Below are 27,567 nucleotides of genomic sequence, written 5' to 3'. Positions count from 1 at the left end.
CTGCTGTGTTAGTCAGTTTCTCAAAACTGGTAATTTCTGTATCTTTGGTTCGAGACCTCAGAAGCATCTTTGATGTCTTATAACGAGAATTATTTTAAACACCGCGAAAAAACGATATATATACGAGGCAGTGAGCACTGTGTGCCCGTCTTGTGTCAGCGTCCACCGTGTGTGTACTCTGCCTCGTCTTGTACTTTGGCGCCGCGTAAAGTGATTTCCAACCAAATGGCCCATATTCCCGATCCACCTGCCAGAGACGGCCGAAGATGCGGCCATAGCCCCTAGCTCTAATGCTGGATCCCACTCCCAGCACGATCGTTTCTAAAACTGCAATTGAAACTTTTGCCGCCGGACGCATTTTACAGCCGGTACCCAGAGTTTTCGCGGGAAGCTCTGCCCGAACCCTAATGCTTGAAGTTAATTCCGTTAGTTATGAAGTTGTACACCCTGTATTTCTCTCTGGTCTTCATTCTTATATCGTTCGTATATCTTTTTTTTTTTCTGTACGTACTGCTCCGCCGTTGCTGTCTTGTAATGGCTTCCCGTGCCCCGTCAAGCTGTGTAAAACAGCTTTTAGCCCAGGAAGCTTCTCAGGAACCTCCGGGAAATAAAGAAAGAAAGCTTGAAGCGCATGGAGCGTTTTCAGCGAGCGAAAATGCGCCGCGCACGCCACAGGCGTGCTGACGGCGCCGCGGTACCACCCGGACGGTGCGCGCTGCGCGGCAGGCGGCGTCAACATGGCGGCGGCGCTAACCGCGAAGTCATGCGGGTAGCTCCAGTGACTGCTTGTAACCGCTCTTTAAAAGGCCACTCAAGGCACAAACAAACGCGGGAAAGGAGCTGATAATGTGGGAGACAACGGCACTTTATAGTGCCGCGTCATCATCCGTGCATCATCCGCGCCGGTAGGGAAAGCACCCATCAAATATCTGCCGCAATGGTAAGCCTAAACATCTCCGGCGGGGACAGCCGGCTGCCCCGAGCGCTTCGAAATTGCCGCCATGAGACGCGCGCCTCCACATTGGCGCAAGCCGTCAGGCTCCTCCCACAGCCGCCCGCGTCCGGCTTCATTTTCTGCCTGCAGAAGCCGCCGGCGCTCTGAATCGTCGATGCGGGCGTGACAAAAACGCACGCGCAACGCCGACGCGCACGAATCGTCTGCAAAAACGCGCCATGCGGTTCACGCTTAAGACAACCAGTTTTGGCCTGGACGCCAGCGCATTCCGGCCTCGAAGGGAACGAGGCGGTCCACGAACACGCCCGAGGACTCACGACCCGGGATGAGCCCAGCCTCTATAGCTACCATGGGGCGCATTCCACGCGGTACCAAAGGTTTCCCTTCACAATATTAGTATGCACTACCGCCTCTCTCGCTTAAAGGGGTCCTGAAAGAAGTTTTACCGATACATGGGCGTTCACATTTTTAGGTAAATAAATGTCACAGTAATCACCTACTTCAAAAGTTTTGTTACGGCGACGAATATTAGTGAATTTATTGCAAATCAAGACAGCGCATTTTCGACCGCGCTGCGATTGTCCCTCGTTTCGTTCACCTCCTCGCACGGCGATACTGTGGCTGCCCATGATGCCTTGCTTCCCGGTGACGTCTGCAAGAACATGCGGTTGCGCGCGTCCTCTGCTTAAGCGATATTCTGTGTCTCAGCATCGCCTTTAGGACGGGACTGTCTGACTTCCTGCGTTCCGTTTGGGCCATTTTAACAGCGGAGCTATTCGTGGCCGTAAGGTTGGGGATCGTGGGCGCCGAAAACTCCCCGCGAGGAACGCTACCGCGCAGGCGTCGTGCAGATGTCGCTGTACCCACTCGACAACTGAAAGACACGTGATAGCGGCCTCCATAACACTCAAGAGGAGCGTGCGCAAGCGCTCAAGTGAAAAATTTAAAACTCACATCGAACTACGTATAATATAGGAATATGAACACCACCGGCAGCAGTTTATATGGAGACAAAAAGATTCCAAAGAAACGCTCAGTGACGATTTTTTTTTTTCAGGGAGCGCCGGATAAACTCCAGACATGTCTAACTGCGACTTCGGTGTTCCTCAATTATAGGTGCAACACATACAGCACTTTCCACTTCGGTCTTACAAATGCGCAGCAAGGTTACTGCGCTTCAGATGTGCAAATAGAAAGTTACTCACATGCAGGAACATAAATAAATTTCTTGCATTAGAAACCGCGCCGGAAGGAACAATACATAGGTCTTTAATGTCATTCAACGCGAACGACATTTTCTATTAATGACATTCGCTTTCGCCATGCGGGTCTACATTGCGAAAAAATGCCGTTCGATAATGATGGCAATGGCGATTAAAAAATTCGCGGAATAGCAAGATAACAGCGTAAATGCGTCCAGAATATCTTAAACTTGTTATGGTATTAAAACAATACAAAATTACCTTTTAAAGAAAAAGGGTGTCTCTATTTTAGGTGACATTCACATCAGAAGCCGAGGCAAGTAATTACTTTTGACGGACTTGTTGTTAGGAGAGTGGGTGCACATTATGAAAATGTGGAAGCTGCGACGAGACCACACAGAGAGAAGTACACAAGGACCGGTGAAGGCTTGCAACTAACTATTATTCGACGCAGAAGCACACAGAAATACCGACGGGAATACCATTTTGCACGCAAGAAAACGAAAAAAACGAAACAAATCTACAAAAACGTGTGGTGAGGATTTTCCCAAACGCTTTTCGATATGCAACTCCTAACGCTGGCCGTTGATGTTCGGGCGGCCTCTCTCAGGTATGCCCATACGGCGCGCGACGAAATTAGGCCCAACAATGACGAAATTCCTGTCCTTTGTCAATTTGTTAACACGGCGTGTGCAGTGCAACATGATTTGGCACTCCCGCCGACCGATTCCCGCCAGATCGGTGATATACCACGCCGTGACGAAGTGCGCGCGTACTCTAACATCGAGCAGTACAACATTCCGAGACACTGCGGCGCGCCGAGCTCTGTTGATAGCCGGTGATCCTTCGAATGGCCTCACAGCGAGCGTGACTCTCCCGACAACAACGCGCCCACGCCTCGCACGCACTAATGCGGTAATTACCGCCGAAAATATGCAGGTAGGGTTGTTTCCCAAGTTACCTGCAGCACCACTCGGACTTCGGCAACCTTTCCCCGGCAGGGAACAATTCTACCGGCCAGACGCCCATCCTGGCCTCCCCAGACAAACGATGAAAGGTGAAAAGCAGTCCGCGGATGCGCTATTCTCCCGTCGAACACCGCGTAAGCTCACGGAATGAAAGCAAGCACAAGCTGCGGCCCGCTGCGTGGTTGTTAGATGCGACGCATCTCTTGCTCTCGGGTATGTCCCTTCGTCGTCGCGGCGTTGTCCGCACGCTCACTGCACATGCGCAACTCTTCTCCTCCGTTCTTCTCTCCGACAGCTGTGCGCAACACTCTCACTCCGTCTCATTATCATAACAACAGTTGCGCGTGTGCGCTTCGCTGCTCTGGGTGCGCACATGTGTGCGCATGAGTGCGATCCTCCCCCCCGGCTCCTCTCCTTTCAAAAGCGGGAATATAAGCGGGGGAGCGCACGGCGCCGGATCAGTCCCGCGCTCGCTCTCGCACTTGAGATGACTTTGCTTGACGATACCTCCGTGCAAGATCTTCCGATGAAGACGTGATGGAAGCGACAGTCCCTACAGCGAGTAGGCTGACGCAATCCAATACCAGCGTCAGTCCAAACGCTCCCCCTTGATGCGTCCCATCACATCAGGGTTCCCTCGCGGGAAGATGGGCGTAATTTTTCTTCTGCCTTTGACCTTCGAGGAAGCTCGTTCCGCGGAAGGGTGGGCAAATTGGCCAGCTTATAGGAAGAGAACCACAGTATCGACTTGTGAATTTTTGTACTCGAGCCTTGTCATAAAAAACAGCCAAATCCTAGCGATGTAGCGTTTGAAGAAGGAACGCCGTTCCTGCCGTTCCTTCAGAAACCTAACCAGTTACCGTTACAGTTCCACCGACGCTTAACTGAACGGTGGCATTACTCCGTTCCTCCAAAAAAGAACTAGTGTAGTTCCAGGAACATAATAAAGAAAAAAAGTGTAGTTCCAGGAACACCGTTCCGTACAACACTGCCAGCTTGTTCGTGTTGTCGTGACGTCATGCACGCGCGTACACAGGCAGTTGAAGTATTCGATTCCGTTTTCCGACCGGTTCTAAACATTTCTCAAACTTCTCTCAGGCCATTGCTGTGCTACGGTCGAGGCGGCTGGCTCGGACTTGGACCGGCGGAACAAACTCTTTTGAACACCCGAACGCTCGGTGTGCCCGCTTACACCGGACACCCAGACGCCATGAAAGTGGCCGCTAGAAAAGCCTGCTTCAGAAGCGACAAGCGCCGTTTCAAATATCGAGCAAACGCGGCTGCCTGGCTAGGCCGGCGTGTAAACGGTGGGCCAGGCGTCGCTCGGGCGGGTGCCTTCATCTCACGCCGTCTGGCGATCACGCCGGGCTCATCTTTTCTCTCGCTCCGACCTAGCGTGAAACTCGCGTTCCGGCACCATTCTCGAGTAGTCGTGGCCGTAGTCTGGAACAGCAAAGTTCGGCATTGGTCGGATAACCACCTGCAGAACCTTTCACGGACGATAAGGTTCGAACCAAGCGCTGGCACGATTTACCGATATCAACATCCGCGCGCAAAAAAAAAAAAAAAAAAACAGGTTAGAAGCTCAGGCGGGTCGCTTAATTCCACCTGATTTACCCTTTTACCTTTCACTGTTTCCTGTCGGGGTTATTGCTTGCCGAAGCTCGGGTGTTTACCATGGTAGGTTATTGACTAGGCTAATTGCGCAACAACGCTGTTTCAACAGTAATATGAAATCATGATGACCCGATGACCGTTCGGCCGATCGGTATTGTCGGCGTATTCGGTCAGCGAGGCAGTCACACCACGCGTGCTTTAGATCGGCCGACGTGTTCGTGTCGCCGTCGGCGTCACCGTCGTGTCGTCGTCGTGCCAGCCTAGCCAACGCGCCCTAATGAGAAGCGTGGTAATAGAGCAAAAAAGATAAATATGGATGAACACAATAGCGTTAGGCGTGCTGCAGGAAACGCTAATTAACCAAAGGCACCGCCGGCAGCCGTTGACGCAGAGAAGACGACGCTTCTTTTCGCCGGAAGCGCGAGAAAAAGCCGTCCAGTTTCAACATTTCTGCTGCGTGACGCGCATGGAAGAATCGATGACGTACACGCGGGAAAATGTCGGAGACCAAGAACGTGCAGGAAAGGGTGGCAACGCGGCAACGAACTTTGCAACGAAATTGTGAGCACTCCGCTGCACTTTAAAAAGTTATACTTGGCACAGACGACGTTGAAAATCCAACCTAACGATTGCGCTACTTCATTTGGTGTGCTCAAAACGCCTTTCACGACCCATTTAATGTATCCTCCGGTGGGCAAAACTCTACATTGTTCTAAAGCCCTCATGTGGCGCCTTCTGCAGACAGGCACCTTTCCAAATCCTGCCGTTCTGACCCACGTACAGCAAACTCTATACCATACTTTGGTCTGCTGCTTATGTGGGGGTCATGTCACAGTATCACACATCAGGAGGCCCCGCTGCGCAGCTCGGTCCCGGATCTACAGGCCCGAGCTGCCGAGGTCGCTGATCAGCTTATACGCTGACAACCATCAACGCGGCCTAACCCGCAGCTTCGCTTCCAAGATGCATCACCACTTGTGTTCATCGAAATAAAGTTTACGCTCTCTCTCTCTCTCTCTGTCTGTCTCTCTCTCTCCCTCTCTCGACCTCGTCTTCTAATGAGAAGTATACCGGACGACCCAAACATGTGCGCCATTCCTGTTTTTTTGCCAACGGCCATTGCCACTCAGCTAAATTTACCCGAATTGTCCTTCCCCACCGAGAGAAAGGCTTGATTGATTGTTTCATATAGTTCTCTCTCTGCGCTTAAGGAAACATTAGTGGCGCTTATCTGCTGCAAACAACAATTTGTCGTGAACGCCACAGGGTTATCCGCAAGGCGGGGTTCCGTTTGCAGGGTTCTTTTTTCCTCTTTTTATCATGGGTTGAACGCAATGCGGCGAACCCAGGATAAAAAGAAACCCTGCAAACGAGCATTGGCGTAATGGCTCAAGAACTCCCGGGCGCTTTCTGTATAAAGAAAAACAATGTCTTTTGTACGACTGAGGGCCATCTTAATCCGCTTAATAAAAATGAACGAGCTCGTTTGGATTTGGTACGCTGAAGACAACAGGGAGAACTCGCCTTCGTTTTTTTATTTGAGCTGGACAACATCTGTATGTTCAAATGTGCGGCTATTCGGTTTATTAAATTGATTGTCAGCACTGCTCTAGCTCGGCCATTAATCCTAGCTTAGCCCCCTGTTATTGGTGCAGTTTAGTACCAGAATCATAAAACAGCTATGTCGTACTAAAGATTACCATTGTATGGGGGAACAAAGCCATGAGGTATGACCACAGAAGTCTGTTGTGCCTGATAATAAATAACATGGCTGAATGAAATTATCTTTCAATTACATCGTGACTTTTACCTACCCAAAAAGAGAAGGGTTCGAAAATTTATTCTACGCGCTACAATGCTAAGCTCAGTATATGCAAAGTTATAGTGTGTTTGGCTGAAAAGTGTATGAGCAAGAAAGCGCGATTTCATAAAGACTTTTCGTTGATTTAGACTTGTTTTTCTATTCGCCTCTGAATGTCAGTAGATGGATGTTGAAGAAAAGTATGAACTTATTTTCGGAGAAAGTTTCTTGAACAAAGATTTTTTAATGCAGAGTATTTCTTTAACTCACGATGTCACCCGGCGTTGGCGTGCCTCAGCGTCCGCAAAGCCGTTCCAGGTGCGACCTCTCCCCCACTCCTCCTCTCCCGCATCACGCTACCCTCCTCGCTCTCAACAACAGGTCCGCATCCTTCCCCCTACACTATATAAAAAAAATAATACGTCCCCACCACCCTCACCCCATCCCATCCCCATCCCCTGAGCAGTGGGAGTCTGCTCTGACCAGCTCGGCGCCAGAGCGTCAACTCGCGCTGGTGCAACGAGCCACGAATGCAGCTCAGGCCCGCGACCTCCTGGACGAAGGAGGCTGACCACACCCCTTTCCCTACCCCTTGAGCTCAGTAAAGAACGTTTTTCACCACCACCACCTTACCGGCGCCTGGTTTCGATCCCACGACCCTGCGGGCGGAACGCAATGTACATGGTGCTCTACCCACTGCGCCACAAAGCCGACACAGAATGGAAGGCTACGAACGCGCCTTATATCCTTGAATCATTCAAACTACGTCAAGAAGCTGCTGATACAACGCATTCACTACCTGTGGGCGGAACGCGAGGTACATGGTGCTCTTCCCACTGCGCCACAAAACCGACACAGAATGGGAGGCTACGAACGCGCCTTATATCCTTGACTCATTCAAACTACGCCAAGAAGCTGCTGATACAACGCATTCACTACCACCAACTCCCCAAACACTAAATGTTAACGCAATACACCCACCCCCTATGCGACGCATTTACTCGAGTCCCCCTCGCGGGGAGATGGGTTTCACTTTTTTTTACCTGTGTTTTTTTAGTAAAATGACGCTAATTTGATTAATGTGAATCCTTAGCATACCCTGTAGCGGCACTTGTAACTGATGGTTGCAATTGCCGCCATAACAAGAGAAAAAGAAATTGGAGCAGCTTTCACAACGGTGCAAGGCTGTAGAAACAGCGGAGCTGCGGGACGACCTAGTTTCTTCTGGTTTAATTGTTTCGCTACGCTTGCGCTCCTCGCGGCCGTTTAGGCGCGGCGGCTTCGCCGCGGTACTCGGGGTTGGATCGAAGCCATCTCATCTGCTCTCAAGCAGCGACACGACAACGTTGGTGCTGCGCTTGTTCTTCCTCTGGAGTCGCATGCTTCTTCGGCCGGCCCATGTTTTGCGGCAGACCAAGCGATGTACTCGGCGCGGAGTCAGGAGGCGTTGTGTGTCGCCGACGCTACTGCGCCGACGCGGCGACTTCATGTCGGACATGGCGAAGTCGCCGCGTCGCGATGAGACTTGGCTCCACCTACGCATCTGCGCGAAGGTCGATCAGGCCGTGCGCTACTCGGCGGAGTTTATTTTTTAAATGCAGAGCATTTCAGTAACTCACGATGTCACCCGCGTTGACGTCCGTAGTCGTAGTCCGCACCCCTCCCCCTACACTATATAAAAAAAAATACTATCCGGCGCCTGGTTTCGATCCCTCGACCCTGCGGGCGGAACGCAATGTACATGGTGCTCTACCCACTGCGCCACAAAGCCGACACAGAATGGGAGGCTACGAACGCGCCTTATATCCTTGACTCATTCAAATTACTGCTGACGAGCGCTCTCTCGTCAGCAGTTGCCACAAGTGCAACAACATTAACGTAACGCAAACTTCTTAACGTCGTGCGCCCCCGGAAATGCTCTGCATTTGATCGTGCCCCTCGCGAGGGGGATGTTTCACTGCGTCGCCATGCGAACAGTTTGCCATTATAGTTTCCGCCCGCTCCGGTCGGTGTCGCCACGGTTCAAACCACGGCAGGGAAGCTGCGCGGGCGTTCGTTGATCGGCGTGCGTTCCTTTCATGTTTTACTATGTCGAAGTCCTATTTCCTTGATATTTTTTTTTCTAACCCCACAGGACCAAACTATAGGTTAATCAGCTCCGTTGTTCAAATTTAACGGCAACATTATCAGCAATTCAGCCGAACACGGCTGTGCCTCTGGCCGCATGTTCGCAATTTTTTCTCTTCGTGTTTTTGTTCCAGCAGCATTCACGCCAGCTAATTTGCGGCAATTTAGCCGGACTATTATTTGTGCGACTTCTAACCTGAAGCCGAAACACTACAGCGGACGCTCAGATAATCCTGAATCACATTTGCGCCATTGTGGGGCTATATATGAGTCTTCAATTATTATTATACATGCATAATCTTTGTCACTGGCCACCGATAGAAACGCGCAAAAACCGGAAGAGTTTGACAAAGGTATCCGGATCCGTGGGTTAAGTTGTTATGGTACTCAATTTGATCGACTGTTGACCCTAGTAATTAGTACTGCGGCGTTACTGCGACGAAATAACAACGATATTTGTCAACTTGATAAGAACAAAGGTATTCTGTCATAGTGTTATTGATAATCACGACTGTTGTTGAACTAAAAACATTTGGCAGCTTAGCGCGCCGAAGCTGCCTCTAGACTATGAAGTGCGCCATAATGGAGGGCTCCGGATTAATTTCTACTACCTGGAGATCGTTAACGTCCTCTGAAATCTCGACACATGGGCGTTTTCGCTTTTCGCCTCCATCAGAAAAGCGGTCGCCGCGACAGGGATTGAACGCGGGGCTTGAGCAGCAGCAGCACAACGCTGCAGCACAAAGCTTTAGCTAATGAGCGTACACGGCGAGTAGAATGAACGCACTGCATGATGCTAGTGAGTGTACGCGTTTTACTTAAGCGAGTTGTCTGAGTATTCTTACCTCAAAGCGAAATTTAGTGTAGCTAAAACTACCCAGAACAGTCAAGTCGGAAAGCTGGGCTACTAGGTAACAAACAGAATAACACATGTTAGCTAGCGAAACAAAAAGGAACGAGAGGAACAAGACCAGGTCGAACCAAGAGTGTCTATTTTCGAACGCCATTAGCGGCTGAAGATGATTTGCCATCCCTGATGGCAGCCATGAGAACGTTTGTTTAAACATTCTGGACATGATAGCACCCCAAGTTTTTTTTTTTGTTATTGGTTTAGGCCAGTGGTTCTCAAATGGCGGTCCGCGGATCCAGGGGGTCCGCCAGAGCATTTCAGGGGCCCGCGAAGCTCCCGTCAAAACTTTTCCTCAGCCATTTTTTTCCTCGAATTCGCCAGCATTTTCTTGCAATGAAAAAAGATGGCTCCGCCGCATACATGTACGTTTAGCTTCTCGGCGTAGCAGATATTTTAACATCTTATTTTTGCACAACACGACAGCTATGAGAAGACAAAAAAGCATACCTACAAAAGGCAGCATATAGGTATTTAGAAGACTCATAGGTTCAAGTACAAATTGTTTGACATTATGGCAGCGATCAACATACGCTGAACCGTGGCGTGGAGTTCCACTGTACGCTCCACTATACGCTCCGCTTTCGCAAGGGCAAAAGGGGTCCCCGGGGCAGTCATGGCTGAGAACCACTGGTTTAGGCCATCAAATGAGTTAGCTGAAAAGCATGCAAAGTACGAGGAAAATTCTCCATAAAACGATGTTATTGTGGCGATTTTTCTGAACGTAGATAAACGAAACTAAAAACGATATAGGGGTTTATTGTAAGTTGCGTAATTTTGTGGAAACAGTGCCCTTGCGCATGGTTTGAAGTAAAGTTCCCGCCGACGCTGAAAATTATTCGTTCAGTAAGAGTGAGCCTGAAATTAAAGTGTGAACTTTGTTGTACTCATTGGACGAAATCAGCGAACGAAATGAGTGGACGAAATCAGCGAACAAGTCATGTAGAGAGCCCATTGGTTTAATGCACTCTTACAGCCCTAATCCTGCTTAGGCGCATTCGTGGCTCGCTGTATCGTTTAAACACATAAATAGATCGGTACGCGCAGCTGTGTACTTTATATCAAAAGGTGAACCCGGAGGGGTGTTCGGAGGGACATATTTTCCGGTGTCTTTCGCGTCTAAGCACACGCACACCATCAGTTGCCGGTTATGCGCGGACAGGTTCAGAGGGGAAGGGAGGTGGGCGGGGGGCGCTACAGGCACATCTAAGCTTCATGCGTTCGCCGATTGTATGTCTTGTTTGCAGGTGCGAGGTTTCAACGGGGAGCGTCGCACAAAACCCGATGCGACCTGACTGCTGTCCCCCGTGGTCTAGCGGTTCGCACTGGTCTGCTACTTAGACATTAAGACGCCTACGACGAAAGGAGGGAACGGACAATCCCATGTTTCCACCTAGAATAAAACTCTTGTACCTTTAGGTTTCATTCATTCAATTAGGTAGGAAGTATGATCAATCGCAAATTTACAATCAAACGTGTTTTGTTTCGTGTACTCCTTGCGCTGCGCCATTATGCTAAACATCATCTACCAAAAATAATGCTTAAGGCCTGTTTGAGGCACGACATGAATGCCCAACTGGAACTCGCAGTGTTCTTTTAATTGAAATAAAATATTTGCTTGATATTTTACACCAAATAAAAAATACGCGTTGAAAACAATGTATTGACCCAAATATACAGAGTGCACGCGACGAGCCTGGGCCAAGTGGAAGCATTTCAAGTTGAACAGCGTCGAAAGGTTTCAACAGGTAGCGCTCGAGCAGTGGAACGCCCGAGAATTGAGTTGACTTTAAGCAATCTTTTGCATTCTTGTCGTGCTGGTGCGAAGCATGAGGTGAACAGCGTGAAGGGAAGGAGAAAAGGGCACTTAAATAGCAGTGGCGGAAGAATAGTACCATTTTTCAACGGCATTTGCAGTGAAGTTAGCAGATACCTGGCCATTTTTTTGTGATGCCGTTTAACTGACTAGCAAAACAATTTTTCTAGTCAGCTTTAGAAAATGTCGTTCACCACACCACAGTACGGTTAAGCTTTTTTTTTTTTTTTTGAGCGGTCAGAGCGTATTTGTAAAGCGCATAGTGTCAACCTTCCCACCGCCAAATTAGTGTAATCAGACACACTTCCACTACAGATGCTACATCTGTAGCCAAATTTTCGTTTCTTTGAAACCCACGAAAGTTCAGCTAATACTACCAGGATAAGTAAACCTAACCCAAAATGCTTGTCATGTGAGCAGTTGTACTATATATAAGGCCACTCGTGAAATATACAGCTCTGCCTTTTTTGAGGGGTGCACAAAGCTCTAAAGCAACCCACCTTCTCGTCTGTCAATGCACTAGTTACATATTGAACAAGCTAAACTCTTACAAGATTCAAAAATTTTCCAGAACTCCAAAATATAAAAACGGCCCTTTGGGGGACTGCTTGCATGCTGACGATGTGTATCCATAACTTCTGTCAACATCTGCACTGACATACCATGAGGTACGTACTGCCACTGTGTCAAACCAAGTCTCAATGTGTTAACTACAATTAAGTTTACTTTTAACACAAAAAAAAAACATAAAAAGGCATTAAAACAAACCCACTGTTCTGGACAAAAGTGCATTCGGAAAGGCCGTTTGTTAGACCGGTTAAACAAGCAAGCCAGTTTAATAAATTGCAGTGTGATTGTTAAAAAGATATAACCGTCAGACGATGAACAGGAATTTTCTGAAACGCCGCACATTCTTCCCTGCGCTAGCGAGATAAACGGCTTTTCTCCCGCACGCAACCAAAACAAACTGCGCTCGCGTATTGAGCGCAACGGGAGGGGCTGCACTTTTATAACATCGCCACGCCTGCTGCGTCGGGAGCAATCGATTTCCACGAGGCACGCCAGACTGCCTGCTGCCGCTGCATCGATCGCCCCATTTTTTGGTTTACTATCGTTTCCAAAAGCGGCATGCTTTGTATGGAAACCCGAGTTATTAACCCCCTCGTCCCGGCTGTCGCCAGCTTTGAAACACTGTTGTTTTCTCGTGCGCAGTTTTTCCTTGTGGATATGGATAAATTCCCCGCTCCATGTACTTACCAACGGCGGCTTACATTCACCCGTTGAAATGCAGGGCGATAAGGTGGAGGTTTTCCAAGGTGTCGTTCACTCATAATAATATAGATAAGGATGTGGATATGCTGATCGGATATGGACTGGGATATGGATATGGATATGAATAAGTTCTGCTATGTGGATTCTAACCGTGCCACTCGGGATTCATGCTTAAAGGAGCCATGAAGAGAAAACAAAAGTTTGTTTTATTCGAAAGATTAGGTGTTTCATAGTACCCTAAGCGCTTTCCCGGAAGCAAATGATGCTTTATTCACTGAGAAATAAGGCAATTTAAGCCAAAATTTTAAATCTCCCGCTAAATTTCACATTTCGTGACGTGAACAATGACGTCATATGAGCCGGTGCATGAAACAGATACTTAGTATGTCGACTCCATATAGCACCCACACGCGGGAATCAAACAGGAACTGGAACTCGTGCCGAAACCGAGACGGCGGTCATTTTAAAAATAATAGTAAAACCTAGTGCACCCGCAGCCCTAGTCATGGAATCGCCTGATCCGGAAACAAAACTATCGCCGAGAAGCTCGGGCTTGCATTTAACAACCTCACACCACTTGAACGCTCAATGCTTTGAAGTGCACGAGCGGCAGGAGTTGTGGGATACGCGGATGGACCGGAAAGCGTCCATTCCGCGATAGCCACAGCAGACGAACGCCCAGCCGTCGGCACCGCTGCCTCGTCAGCCTCGTCGCGACGGACGAATACAGATTGGTACGTATGTGCCGTATTTTTATTACGGTTAATAATAGTTCAATTTCAGTAGCAGTATCGCTTATGCCAGTTGGCCGGTGTCGGGTATGGAAAGCCGTTCGCGCGAGCTCTCTGCTCCGACCAGAAAGATTCGAGCGTCAATGCGCGGTGTGTTCGGCAATTTTTTCCCCCAAGGTCAGAGCGCTTTTACGGCGATTTGACGAAGTCGGCGACGAGCGCCAGCATGTCCGGGTCCCTGCCGTAATCACTTCCTCGGAAATGAAGCGAGCACACTCGTACTTCCTTTAGCTCTCTTTCTCCTCCGTTTGCAAAGTTCACAAAACGTAGCCACTTGCTTCGCCGAGGTTCGTCGTTGGGCAGCACATGAAAGGAGATCTCCTCACCGGCGGGGATGTCGCACTCCCTCGACGATTTGCCCGTACTACATGGGCATTTCAAAACGCAGCAACGAAATTTCATTGTAAAGTACTCAAACAAACTGAAGTTTTCAGTGGTTGTAAACTGTAAACGAGCTCGTAACGACAGCAGCAAGCCAACACGACCTCCATACCGAAACCTGTGCGACGAGTGGCACTATCTCGTTGCTGCTCTCTGTTCCTTACTCCCCTCGTTTCTATTTTTACCTTTGCTGGTTGGCGATATGACGGCCAACCTCCCGTGAAGGAATTACGATACCAAGCACGGTCGCGACTGCGCGCGCTGGGACGGTTCGTTGGCCCCGAAGAGCCTCGAACCCGAAAATTCGTCTGCGCGACGGTGGCGACGGCGAGATGTCGAGTTCGGCTGGCGGTAGTTTCGTACGCATTGGCATACACGCTTGCGTGTTTATTCGGAACTTCAACCGTTTACTCCACCGTTCTTAGTGTCATAAAAGGAATGTGCAGTATGTTTAACGGGCATATAGTTCACTATTAAGCCCTGCCTAACTTGCGTCTGCTTTTGCCGGCCTCCGCCAATCGCAGAGCTTAGCTCATGTGACATCATAGGTTCTGTTGCGGGAAATGAGCTGGTGGGTCGCATGGTCATTCCCTTTTTTACTAATTATGTAGCTTATTTGAGCGAAGTTTGTGTTAAAAGTGGTGTCAGTATGGTTTTAACGAGGCAATCTTTCGAATGAACCAAACTTGTGTTTTCTCTTCATGGCTCCTTTAACCAAGGGAAGCCTGCAGCCAATCGTTCATATGCAGTGCAATGTAGTTTTCTTGAGTGCAGTTCCCTCATGTGAATATGGATATAAATGCGGATGTTGTAATGGACGTGGCTGTGGATAAGCTTTCCTATGAGTATTAGAAGCAAGTGACTGGGAAATGATAGCTTACCAAGGGGGGCTCGCCCTTAACCTCCAATCGGCCATTTGAGTAGGCGTATCAAACCATTAACTTGCGGCGTTGAAAAATGGTGCAAACGTACTGTGTCCGCCGTACAGCGATGACTGCTGCACCGCGCGAGAAGCCAGGTAGGGTCCCCTTTTCGAGAAATCGCGACATAATTACTCGTCTGTGTGCAGGGAACGGTGGGAGATCGGCGGGCGTTGGGATTAGGACTCTCGGGAATTCTCGGCCGCTTTTAACCTCCGACGAACTGTGCCATTTATATGGGAACAGTACCGAACTGAAATAAAACGGCTGTGTGGCTCGCGTTTTAGTGCACGCATTTGTGTACGCCAGGTGTAAAGTTTGGCAGCTGGGATGACTCTATCACGTCGCAGTGTTCTGTATTGTTACGAGTACACTTCTTGAAGCTTTGGAACGAACGTCGAGACGGCTTCTCTTGGACGCGCTGATTTCGAAGAACATCTGCAGAACAAGCGGCGGGGATGCAAATTTATCTTTATGAATTGGAGCTTGTTTTCGTTTCGACAAACTAATAAATTTACTCGGAAATATTCACTATCGGAACTTTCAAACGATCATAATTTAGTATCTCTCAACGCTCCCACCCCGAAATTTTCAAGTCGATACGTAAACACACAAATTTTGGTCCGTCCATCCATCCCTCTATCTGTCTTTACATCCGTCCGTCCGTCCGTCCGACCATCCGTCCGTCCGACAGTCCGACCGTCTGTCTGTCTGTCTGTCTGTCTGTCTGTCCGTCCGTCCGTCCGTCCGTCCGTCCAACCATCCGTCCGACCGTCCGACCGTCCGACCGTCTGTCTGTCTGTCTGTCTGTCTGTCTGTCTGTCTGTCTGTCTGTCTGTCTGTCTGTCTGTCTGTCTGTCTGTCTGTCTGTGTCGAATCAACCACGCTGAGGAAAGACGCGCTGCGTCAGCTTCTGCAAGGTGCCTTCACGTTCCCTTTTTGTGAAATTGTTCTCATCTCATAACCTCGGCCAAATTTTGTTTTAGCGAAGATTTAGTTCGTCTTAGCTATGTTACAGTGGACCAGAAAATATTTAAATTATCCGGTTTGCGAAATAAAGCTGCGGGTACAGTTGGAAGACCGAAAGAAAGAAAACCTATTTCAGACATCCGACAGCATTGCTACATTCTGAAATGCTTTCCTTTCAACAAACAATGCCTCATGAGCAGCGTTCATTCGAATTCAAGACAAAGCTTTGCGGCATAAAGGCTTGTCGAATTAAAGCACGCAGAATGTTTTAATAGTGCGAACATTAAACTCGTCACCACTTCACTTGAATTACTGTAAGCAAACCACAATATTTTGCCGGCGTGGAATTTACTGCACCACAATCGCGCCGTATTTAGAGTGCACAGCATTTAGCGGTGCCGCATGAACATCCCCGGCCCCAGCTGCCCCGCCTGCAGTAATTTCTAGCCGTTTCGTAACGCCTAAAGTAGGCCATTTCGCGGTAACTCTCCGCGGTGCCTGGATGGGAGATTCCTAAAACTCCCCTCCATATGCGTGTTCCGTAATCTTCGCTTCCAGGCGCAGCATCGCGGAGAGCGAACCAGATCCCCGCCACGGGGATCAAGGCCTAATAAGGTGGAACATTTTATTGATGAGTCGGTTGCTCGAACTTCTTCTGTTTTTGTTTCAAGTGTTCGAGGGTTGGTTACTATAGAGTAAGCAATTTTTTTACCTTAAAATGAGCGGATAAGTTTCTATCAGTGTTGTTTGGTTGTTGCATTTTTTTGCAAAACAGGCTTTGAAAAGATTGTTATTTTTCTTGGCGGCAGATTTTGATGCGGGATATCCTTATCAAATTCTTTTGCAACGTATGACAACGCCCCACCCGTGCAACTACGTCACGTCTTTAGACGGACGGCAAATAGACATTTTAAATGTTCACAACTCGGAATTCGCATGAGGTTGGAATTTTCAGCAAGTGCGTGAGGGCCCACAGTGACGTACCAACGAAAACTAGACTGACGCCCGAGCAAGTAGAAGGCGAACCGCTTAGCAGCCGAGTAGTGTTTACTGTGTGTTACCTCCAACCCGTCGTCTCGAGCGCCACCGGCCGGGAGGCTGATAAAGTGGGAGCAGCGAGAAGGGGAGCTTCGGTTGGGTGACAGAGATTGACGGGCCAAAGGCCTCCGGGAAAATCAATCGCGCTGGACGTGACTGCAACGACAAGCATTCCCGGGCTTCGCCACACCGCCGGCATACGAAAGGGCGCCTCGCACCACTGGATGCCAGAGGGCCAGCCACGGCAGGTGTGAGAAATTCTGCCGACGCAGCGCTTCCTAACGCAATTAGTGTTTGTGCGCCCGCCCTGTGCTCAGATTTTGTGAACATTCCGACGTAACGCGCCCGCAGGGACCGCTTGGGAGGCCAACCTGCTCGACAGCAATGATGCAAAAGAACCGTTGCTAAAGTCACGCCACAGGGACTACTAGTGTCAATATTTGACACTTTATCCTGGTGAACAAGGTCGTTGGTGAAAAACGTGCTGCTGCATGACAATATATTGCGACTACTTTCATAACTGAGCAGGACGAAATATTCCAGTCATCGAAGTTTTACACGTCCCTACCAATGAATGCATTGTCTGAATATTTACACCAATAATAAGCGCACGGACATCATAGTAAAAAAAAAAAGACGCGACACAACAAACTCAGGCCAAACGCAGCCACCACTAGGGTCTTCGTGGCTTTTGTTACTGATGAACAGAACAATGCACAATGACACAAAGGCCACCCCGACTTCGTGTCCATCAGTTTAGTGCCTCTGTGATACAAAGCACTGTAATAATCGGAACGGCCGAGCTGAATGAATACCGCTTGAGCAGGAAGTAGACTGCGCACACATATGTCCCAATTGAAGCCTATTCGCCTGATGTGGTCACTTTGTCTATTGCAAAGGCTACGGAAACGGCATCTCGCAGAGGCCTAGATAATGTGTCCAGCCAGTGAGATGACGGATACAAGAGCTTGTTGCATGTAGGGTTCTAGGTTTCATTGTTGAGCATGGCTCGTTCTTAGTCAGAGAGTCCTGACACGGAAAGACGCTTAGCTGCGGAGAGCCGCCCGTTGCTATATCTCATCCGTTCCACCGAATTACTCGCGACTCACGGTTGGCCTGTGGGCCCAGGCATGGGAATTCCTCTCATCGGCCGACAAGCATGCAGCATCAGTTTTTCAGCGTATACTTCGCTGTCAGGAAACGGCTGTCGGAACTAGTAATACTTATTTTCAATGCCGGGAAAAGGCTCACGCGCTCCTTGGGGTTGTTTCCAGGTCAATTCTCAACTCGCCGCACTTGAGAAAATACTCGTGCACTGTGCATCGACGAAATCTTGCTCCACAGACTTTCGCGGCGAACACTTTTCAGTCCTGCGCACGAACACGAAAAATAACTTACGGTAGGTGACTTTCTTTGTCCATATATATAAGGAAGTTTGACGTGGTAAATGCATACGTAACCAACGCGGTCCGGTGTTTCGTAACATTCATGCGACCACGCATTGTCGCAGAAGTTTTTGTCTTCCAGTTAGAAATAAATGTTCCTTTAGCGAGCAAGAGTACCTCGCTTGCTCGCTCTTGCTCTCTTACTCTCCTTTTCCAGTTTGTGACGCCGTCTTGCTGGAAATCGCCCACACTCAGTGGTCTTTCCCTTAGCTACGCCCTCGAACCGCCCACTTGCGACTGAGCTCCAACTGTTCCCCAACCAGAAAGCTTGAGGCGAGAGCCGATATTTTCCCCACGCCGACAAAGTGGCCAGGATGCCGTCATCAACAACTTTCGGCACCCGATAGCCGTTCGGTCTTTCGCCGCCCGCCAAAACTTTTTTTCAATCCCAAGACGGTGTAAGGAAGCAAAGTTGCCGCTGTCTGGACACAAAGTTTTCCCCTGAGAGCAAGTTTTCGGAACCTGAGACGGATCGATGGCACCTCCTGTCCTTTCCGCGGGAACTTTGAACAAACCGAAGAACGGGCTGAGCAAATAGCTTCCGTCGACAGATCGATTTGCCAAAGTGAAAAGAGCCGCGCAGGAATCGGGAAACGAAGGCCGAGCACCGTGGCTGACAAGACGCACGACCGGGCTTTGTGTGTGCGGCTACCCAGAAGGGTAAAAAAGGGCCAAACGATTTCCTCGGGAAGATCGGCCTCTTGTGCTGCTGTCCCGTGTCTGCCCCAGAGAGAGGTAAAAAAGCAGCCGCTTCAGCGCGGTAGCCCGAACCCATTAAAAGTGAGGTATGACGGAAAGACCGCCCTGTCCACTTCAAAGACTCGCGTTTCCTTCGATCGCCTTCTGGGAAAGAGCAGCACCGAGGAATGTGATCGTAGATGTTTCGACGACCCACAAAAGGCACGTGAAGCGATGCAGAATTCTAGGAGTGTCCCAGCAGTGTCTCCACCGGTAGTTGAGAGAGTTGAAACCTTGCACAATTGAAAAGGAAACTTAAGGTTTCCCATTTTTACACTAAATGCGCCCTGCTTCTTCAGGCAACATGTCCCTGCACACAGTTATTAATAAAGAGATACCACGAAATACGGCTCTCTATACGCAGCGCATTCTAATAAAAAAAGAGTTAGTTGGCTCTTCGGTGACTGTTCCACCACTGGTGAGGTTGGTTTTCTACAGGGCCCCATAATTATGTACGTAATAACGTAATAATAACGGGACGAGGACCCCCGTACAACACGTGGCTGCAGTGATATTATATATATATATATATATATATATTGTAACGTTGTGGCAGAGCAGATGAGACGAACCGTGAAGAAGGTGAACAATCTAGTTACAGTATTTACATGGCGGCGATCAGACAGCAAGCGCAGGGTCCGCCAGCACTTTCTTCGTCGTCGTCGTCGCTGGTGTTTTGTGATGGCGCTGTGGGGTATTGCCCACGTAGATGTCCCGTAGCATTGCCCACTGGTCGAGGGCGACCGTCCCGGTCGAAGCTGCGGCACGATGAGGACGTTGATGCCGACGAGCAATGCGGCCAAATACAAACCAAACAGCGTGTCCCACACAGCTTCGTGATCGTCGATGATGCTCGTGCGTGACGCTACACGCCGCTGCCGTCTTCCTCGTATTTGAAGGGGTAACAACCATCTCCTTGAAGGCGACTGTCCCGGTCGAGGCTGCAGTAGCGTGATGAGCTGGGTGAAGATGAACGATGTGATGAGAATGTACAGTGAAGACGCTCTTGCCAACACTGATGTAAGTGATGGGTTTTGTGAGCAGCGTCTTGCAGCAGCGACGTCCGCAAAGCAACGATGAACCGGTGAGGTCTTGGAACCACGTCGGACCACCGGGCTGGGGACATGTCGTTGACGTCTGGTCTTGGCGGCTCTGGATCGGCTCGTCACGGGCTGGGGACACGGGGCGGGGGGATGTCGTCGAGTGCTTGTAGCGGCGGGGCTGGGGCGGCCCGACGCGGTTCACGCACCCTTAATGAGTTCGCCGATACTGATGAGGTGCGAAGCTGCGGCCAGGACGGGGATGATGAACCCGCACACTCCACCAAATGTAACGTGGTGGCAGAGCCGATGAAACGAACCATGAAGAAGCTGAACAATCTATTAACAGTATGTGCATGGTGGCGATCAGACAGCCAGTGCACTGTGGTGGTGGTGCCAGAAGATGTAACTGATACCGACTCAGGGGGATTTACCAGGAAAGGGGCGCTCACCGAAACAAATCATAAAGTAATTACAGAAACACATTTAAGGAATGAAATTACAATAGGCGTTTAGGGCGAAATATAAGCAGAAAATAAACTGCCCAAACATGAGACGTAGAATCAGGAAGTGTTGAAACCGAAATAAAATCGAAACTTAGAAAAGGAAAGAAACGTGATTATACACGCTGGGATCTTTTTGAGGGAAGCCTGGCATGGCCTGGGGCTAGCACGGGAGACGGCCAGATTCCGAGATGAATAATTGCACGGCAGAGCAAAGATCTGCCGGGCTCCGCCAGCACTTTCTTCGTCGTCATCGTCGTCGCTGGTCTTTTGTGATGGCGCTGTGGGGTGTTGCCAACGTAGATTGCAGCTCCACACAAACTCCTATCCCCACCGCTCTTTCCTCCATGCCATGTGCCACACCCTCTACTTCGCTACTTCTAATTTTGTGTCCCAATCCAGGTACTCAGCACTACGTGGAATGGGAGTGTAAGTAAACCCTATCTCTTAAGCACAATCCCCACCAAACCTATGTACGAGCAAATGGCGGGCCAGCCGGCAAGCGCAAGCCTCGCATGGCCGTATTCTGAGCCGGTCCTCCAATCCACATGTTTCCTCGGCTCAGCTCAGCGGCGGATACTGCAGTGCCTTTACAAGGGATAACTGCTTTCAAGGATCTCCTTGACTCGAGGCCCGAGTAGAATACGAATCCAGTATACGGGGCTCAGCCAAGCGTAGCCTGGTAGAGGTGGCCTGAGCAGCCAGCACGGACCAGGGCGTCAGGGACTACAGAAGGACCCCCACCGTGCGGGCGTCAAACCATCAGCGCCCGAGTATCTTCGAAATAAGAGTCAAGTGCTCACTCACTCCATAAAAAACGTATTTCCGCGCCGCCACTGGTGTACTTTGTAGAGACAATTATAGGGTTTAAACTACAAGCTTGTCCTTCACTACAAGTTCATATCTCCACAAACAACCACAAACAATATATTTGCACACTACGAACACCAGTTACCCCGCAGAGGTATACGCGCGAACCGTTGGAAAGGCCGCTAGCATATACTGAGCGGCCGAAGCGTTCATGCAGAAAGAAGAGGTTGTTTCGTCACAGTTCGACACCAACCGTTCTTTGCACATCTCGCCAACAAACCGAGCACTGTTCTTAGGAAGCGCTTCCATCTGCTGTGAAAATGCCTTCTCAGAACCAAAGCTATGAAAAGGAACATAAAAATCAAATGAAGCGAAGCATGCGAATGAAGAAGAACAATTAAGTGCCAAGTAAAACAGTTAAAGGGGCCCTGAAAGGCGTTTTGGGCACACTAAATGAACTAGCGCAATCGTTAGATTGGGTCGTCAACGTCATCTGTGCCAAGTATTACTCTTTTACGCGCAGCGGAAAGCTCACACTTTTGTTGCAAAGTTTGTCGCTTTTTTCTCACCCTTTCCTTCGTGTTTTTGGACGCCGCCATCTTCACATGTCTACATCATCGATTCCCAGATGTTCGTCATGAGCTAGACACCCTGCTATTGGGCGGCTTTTTCACGCACTTCCGGCAAAGAGATGAGTCGTCTGTTCAGCGTCGGCTCGCCGGCTCATCTGCCGGCGGAGTGCCGGAGTGCTTGGACATTTTACGACAAACGAAACAAGTGTAAACAAACGTTTAACCGTTTGTATTAAATGCAGCACGGCCATAATACGACATGGATATTCCCTTACCTGAGTACGTTCCGTAAAGAAAGCGTTGAAGCCCCGTGGCACTTCTTTCGTGCAATCGCAGAGAACGCCCTGAGCCGAATGCCCGGGTTTGACGCATACATTTTATTCTACTTCAAAACAATCCAGAGATGGGTTTCGAACGAACACAACGTCACAACATGCGTTGCAAGTCTGAACCGCGATTGAAAGACGATGGGTTGCCTCCTCCTGCCCGTCGTAACTTCGGCACTCACCTCGCGCGCGGTTTGCGGGGACGAACAGCAAGTCACTTAACTCCGGCGCACAAGCCGAGATGGCTTTTAGCCACGCACACTGCACATACCCCATGCGAAGTTGAGTCGTACGTCGCTCGAGAAAGATAACCCAGACCATGGGAAGCACTATCCACCCGCAGAAGCACAACGTCGCATTGCATCGCGAAACAAAGACGTCCACAACACACACACACCATCGCCTCCTGTAATGTCAAACGCATCTCGCACTTCCCAATGGGAGTGGGTGGTACGCCTGCAGTGCCCACATGTCGCGAGGTGGGGCCCCGAGCTGAACTGGGAACACGCAACTGTAACTGACTTCTGGAGCGGTTTGTGCCTTATTGCCAAGGCAACCGATGTTTGAGATTCTCAAAGAAGTGGCGCTCGCTCCAGCGCTAGAAAGCTCAGAGCCGCGGTGGAGCATGCTTTGCCAACGTTGCCGCTCTCCACCACGCGTCGCCCCAAGCTGAACTGGTCACATGATTGAAGGGTTTTGTGCACGGGTTCTGTATCGATTTAAAACGTCTTTTTCACATGCCGCCGGCAGGAATTACGACCGCCGCAAAATAAGACCCGGCACCAGCGGGGCCACATCTGATACGGCACTTTTTGGATAAACAGTGTCGGTGCATCAAAGGGAACGAGCGCACGATCTTCCCCGTACGGCTGCGAGTTCGCCGCCGATAAAAAGTCACGTGCCACCGATAGCAACTGCACCAACGAACACCGCGAAAGGGCAAGGCCAGGCCGCCGCACACATGCTGCCAGATTTTTCGTTCGGTTTTCCAGCCTTGAGCGAAGTGCGGGATTCATGGTGTCAACAAAGCTTGCCCGTAGCAGACGACGTAGCAGCGCAATAGCGGAAGTACGTCACCGCTGCGGAGCGCAGCATCATGGGAGGCAAAGCTCGCGCGCCGTCAACAGCGGAGAGTAAGTCGAAAGGAGGAGGAAACGCGGAGCGACGATAATGCGCGGTTTTTGATTTACGATTTCTCAGCTAATACTCATCGCTTTAACAAAATTCTTGCGGGAGGAGATTGCAAATACATTGCTTTATTTGGGTACATGTACATCCATGCATCGGCGGAAGGTATTTCAGGACCCCTTTAACAGGAACGCGAATTTCCGTCTTGGGTTTTCGCATCGTAAAAAACTACCGTGATAAACACAAAGGAAAGCAAAAGACGAAATTACAAAATAAGAAGCAAAGACGAGAGCTGAGTGCTAACACAATTACGGTTTGGGTCTTCCACAGAGCGGGGACTAAACAATGTATAGAACTGTGGCAGTGGGGCTTATCAAGTTAATATACCTTATTTCGATGTTACGCTTGCGAAAAGTCTCACAGTGTGCCCATCCACTTACCGACAAGTGCCTCTACATTGTTCAAGCCTTGCTCGACAAAAGAGCCCCGACCATAGGCTCACTGTTAGCGGGACACATACGTGCCCCTCTTCTTACGTGATCTCCTCCTTGGAGTTAAGCAGTAACGCTTTCACTGTCGTCTTCCATTTTTTACCTTTGTCCATGACTGGCGTATTCAGAAAGCTTGACTGAGAAAACACGGTATTAAGGATAAACGGAGAACAGTTGAGACTTTTGAGGTGTGCGGACGACATAGTCTTGCTTAGTCAGACTAACGAACACCTGCAAAAATTTCTTGAGGAACTACAATGGGAAAGTACGGCCGTGGGCCTTAAAATAAATATGAATAAATCTAAAGTAATTAGGAATAACCATGCCCGAAATGCCCTCTTCAGAGTATATCTACTTTGGACAAATGATTAGTGCTGTCCCAACCACGAGAGACAAATCCGGCGCCGAATAGGTATAGGCTTGGGAGCACTCGGCAACCACTCCCAAATAATGCAAAGTGAGCTATCTCTGTCACTCCAATGAAAATAATACAACCAGTGCATACGGGCGGTGATGACCTACTGAGCTGAAAATTGGCGCTTTACTAAACAAGGTCTGCTCAATGGACCATGGAATGATTAATGATCGGAGTAACGCTCAGCGGCGGGAAATAGAGCTACCTCGATCAGAGAACAAACTACGTTTGAAGAAAAAAAAAAGGACTTGGGCTGCCCATGTAGTCAGACGAATCAACAACCGGCGGACAATTGGGGTAACCGGGTGGATACCATCAGAATAAATGGATACCAAAGAGATTAAGGAGATGGAGGGATTAAATAGGTGAATTCGGTGGCCAGCAGTGGACTCGAGCGGCACAGGTCAGTGGTTGGAAGTCATTCGCCAGTAGACTTTGAAGATATGCATGACGAATGTGAGAAACAATTGTGTGTCTCGAAGCTGAACGAGAAACTTTTTATTCTCGAAACCGCTTTGTACCCTGCATCACATCGAAGCACTTGTACGAAAATTATTCATGGAAGCGAATGATTTTACATCCCCATAACGAAACAGTGGGGCGGGAATATGAAGCCGTCACAATTTTGTTTCGCTAGGTAATGTTCGCCTATCACTGGGGTTGGGAGAGGGGGCGGAGGGTTGACGTACACTTTTTTCTACGTCCAAATTTATGGCCTTAGGCATAAAAGCACATCGAGGAACCTTTAAAACTCTTCTATACGTTTCACAATTCTATTACAGCGGCAAAATGTTCTATTGCAATTGGCGCATTTAAGCACAACACAAGAGTACAAATGAAGTGCATATGGCATGACGTTGTTCGAGATGCTCTTTCCTTTTTGTTTCGCGTAATTGGAGACACAGGACGCACAGAGAGATCCTGGCTTGATTACTTTGGTCGTAAGTTAGCAGACGACGGGCCAGTGTTTCGCCTACTTCCGAGGATCCGTTGTAACGGGATTTCAAACTGCGTCACGTGTGACAAAAGCCGGCGCTTGACTCACCGTGGCGGTCTGCTTCTTGCGACGGTGGTGTACAGAGAGCTTGCCGAACTCCAAAAGCACGGGCGAAGCGGTCACGTGAGGCCGCGACGTCTTGCGGCTTCGGAACCGCAGCGGCTCCGCCACGCCGTCGAGGCACGCACGAAACGTCGGAAGCATGCTGGAGGGAGCAGAAGTCCGCTCCTGCAAGGCGTACGCTCCGACAAGACTGACTGACTACTGGGCCCACGCTCCGCTTTCACGGGGTTGCGCCTCTGCCTGCACCCCTGAGGCTGGGAGAGTGCGGCCAACCAAGTATCGATCCGCGACGCGGGCTTTTCGAAGTCCCGGTACTCAATAAAAGGGGCGCCGACACGTTGAATACGGTGAGACAAAAGTGATAAATTTTTTTTTTATTGCGAAAGTTTGCTCTGCAGCATAAAACGGTGGAGGCGAGTGTGTTTAAATGTACGTGAACAGGAAGTTTTCACTGAGAAAGTCTAAAAGGCTCCGGTGATACGGCCCAAAGAGCCAGCGTCTGTAGTCGGGAGGCCGGCCTGGGTTGAGTCCCACACTATGTAGTACTTGCTGTCGGGAGCGTTGGAGGCCACGGCAAGTCCACAGAAGATGGTGAATGTCTGCGGTCGATGCCGACGTGGTGCAAAATGGACATGTCCGGCCAAACGGAGCCCGTCGATCCGGGGGCCAGGTGTGGGTGACCGCTGGTGTAAGAGCAGCTCCGACGCGAATCCTTCGTAGCGCCACCTCCTCACGGCGGGTGAGCCCACCAGGGAGGTTTGATCCACACGGTGGAATAAGTGCGCGTGTGGAGTGCCGAAGGTCTTCTTTGTCGGTGGCCAACTTTGACATTGCGTCAACTGGAAATAAGGGCAGTGGATGCGTCGTTGGAGGTATACGAGTCGCCGCATCCGCCTGTTGCTGTCCAGGGGTCGATGTCCTCTGGGCCCAAGTAATCTTCACTCTGAAACTAAGGGCCGCAGCCTTCGCGTGGTTGGTTTGGGACATGGGCACTTGATGAAGTACTTTCCGGAGGTCTCGGACTGCTTGCATTGAATCTGTAAAGATGTTGACAGGTTGCGATTGGTCTGGCCTCAGCAGCTCTATAGTCGTCAATGCGTCGAAAATCGCTTTGAGCTCAGCAAGTGTTGACGGGGGCCTCTGAGGGGCGTAGTAATGGCAGGTTTAAAAATGTGGAACGCTTCACGATTTTGCGTGTCATCCTTGCGCAGGGGCCATGCTAATCGTTTCATTTAAACAATAAAAGATTTTGAGAAATGCCCAGCCTCTGATTGGCCTCCCGCGCTGACTTAAGGCTCGGTCTTATGCGGACAGTTCCATCCGGCTTTCGAAGGCCCTTCCTCAATATCCCTCGCACACCCCTCGTACACGTGCTAGGCGTACGTCGAACTCGAAGTGTCCAGTGTTCATGTCTCTCTGCCTTGTTGGTGGGATTGGCTCCCTGACATTCCTTCGTTGTCAACAGGTGCCGGCCAACAGGTCGCCATCATTCCTGTTAAATCGTATTTTCCTGCCTACTCCACACTGGACTCGCTAACACGATTTTACAGCATACGCAAGCGCTTACAAGCAGGGTTGCCAGGTCTCGAGATTTGTCGCCAAACTGGCGACTTTTGTACACTCGTGGAGACGGAAAGTTGTTCATTGTGGCGACTTCGCTACTTTCTGGCTGATTTTAGCATTGGTGATATTATATATTTTCGGTCCCTACAGACGCCCCCCTTTCAACAAGGTGAACCTTATATGACATTTTAATGCATTTCAGCCGTCGAGACAAATTGAACAAGCAGAAAAGAACGAACTTTAAGGAAGATTACGGTGATATGGCAAAGTTTAGGATAGGTTAACAAATAAGTCATTCAAACACACCGCCTTACAGCGCTACTTACCGGCACAAATAAAAATTAGCCTTGCTCTTTTTAATATACAGCACCTGAGGTCCTATGAATAACGTGAAAGCCTCCATGCAATGCGGTCGATTTAAAGTGCAATGCTTCATAGTTTACGCTAGCTTGATATTTCATGCCGAGTAGTGCGAAGTGTGTATGAAGATGTATGATTTCCACGGGAATTTAAAGATACAGTGGAAGTAGTGAGACATGGTGTGCAGCAAACGCCCGTTCTAAGTCATTCATATTCATTTAATGCTTTACTAAAACGGTATATTTTAGCTTATTTGTAGAAAATAGTAATCCGCCGTCGCTGTCCCGCGCGACGTAAAGTGAGGAAATAAAAAAAAAATTGATGATACCGTTTTTCATTATTCAAAGTTTCT

At 49.4% G+C, this 27,567-nt stretch overlaps 1 protein-coding gene and 1 non-coding gene across 2 annotated transcripts in view; both read right to left on the bottom strand.

Moving 5' to 3' along the window:
- Window positions 1-25,472, bottom strand: part of LOC144166001 (uncharacterized) — a 159,428-nt gene extending 133,956 nt beyond the window's left edge. The window contains exon 1 of the mRNA XM_077695671.1: window positions 25,278-25,472. Coding sequence (XP_077551797.1) covers window positions 25,278-25,433 — 156 coding nt within the window. The 5' untranslated portion in view covers window positions 25,434-25,472. The remainder of the gene's footprint in view (window positions 1-25,277) is intronic.
- A 986-nt stretch (window positions 25,473-26,458) lies between these two features.
- Window positions 26,459-26,556, bottom strand: LOC144166006 (U6 spliceosomal RNA). The gene has a single exon (XR_013321545.1). It is a non-coding gene; the product is annotated as a U6 spliceosomal RNA (small nuclear RNA).
- Between the last annotated feature and the right edge of the window lie 1,011 nt (window positions 26,557-27,567).

Source organism: Haemaphysalis longicornis, unplaced genomic scaffold, assembly GCF_048455015.1.
Source record: "Haemaphysalis longicornis isolate Haplotype H1 unplaced genomic scaffold, Haemaphysalis longicornis Haplotype H1 scaffold_154, whole genome shotgun sequence".
NCBI lineage: Eukaryota > Metazoa > Arthropoda > Arachnida > Ixodida > Ixodidae > Haemaphysalis > Haemaphysalis longicornis.
The sequence above is the reverse complement of the archived record's forward strand: the minus strand, read 5'-3'. Positions and strand labels throughout refer to the sequence as shown.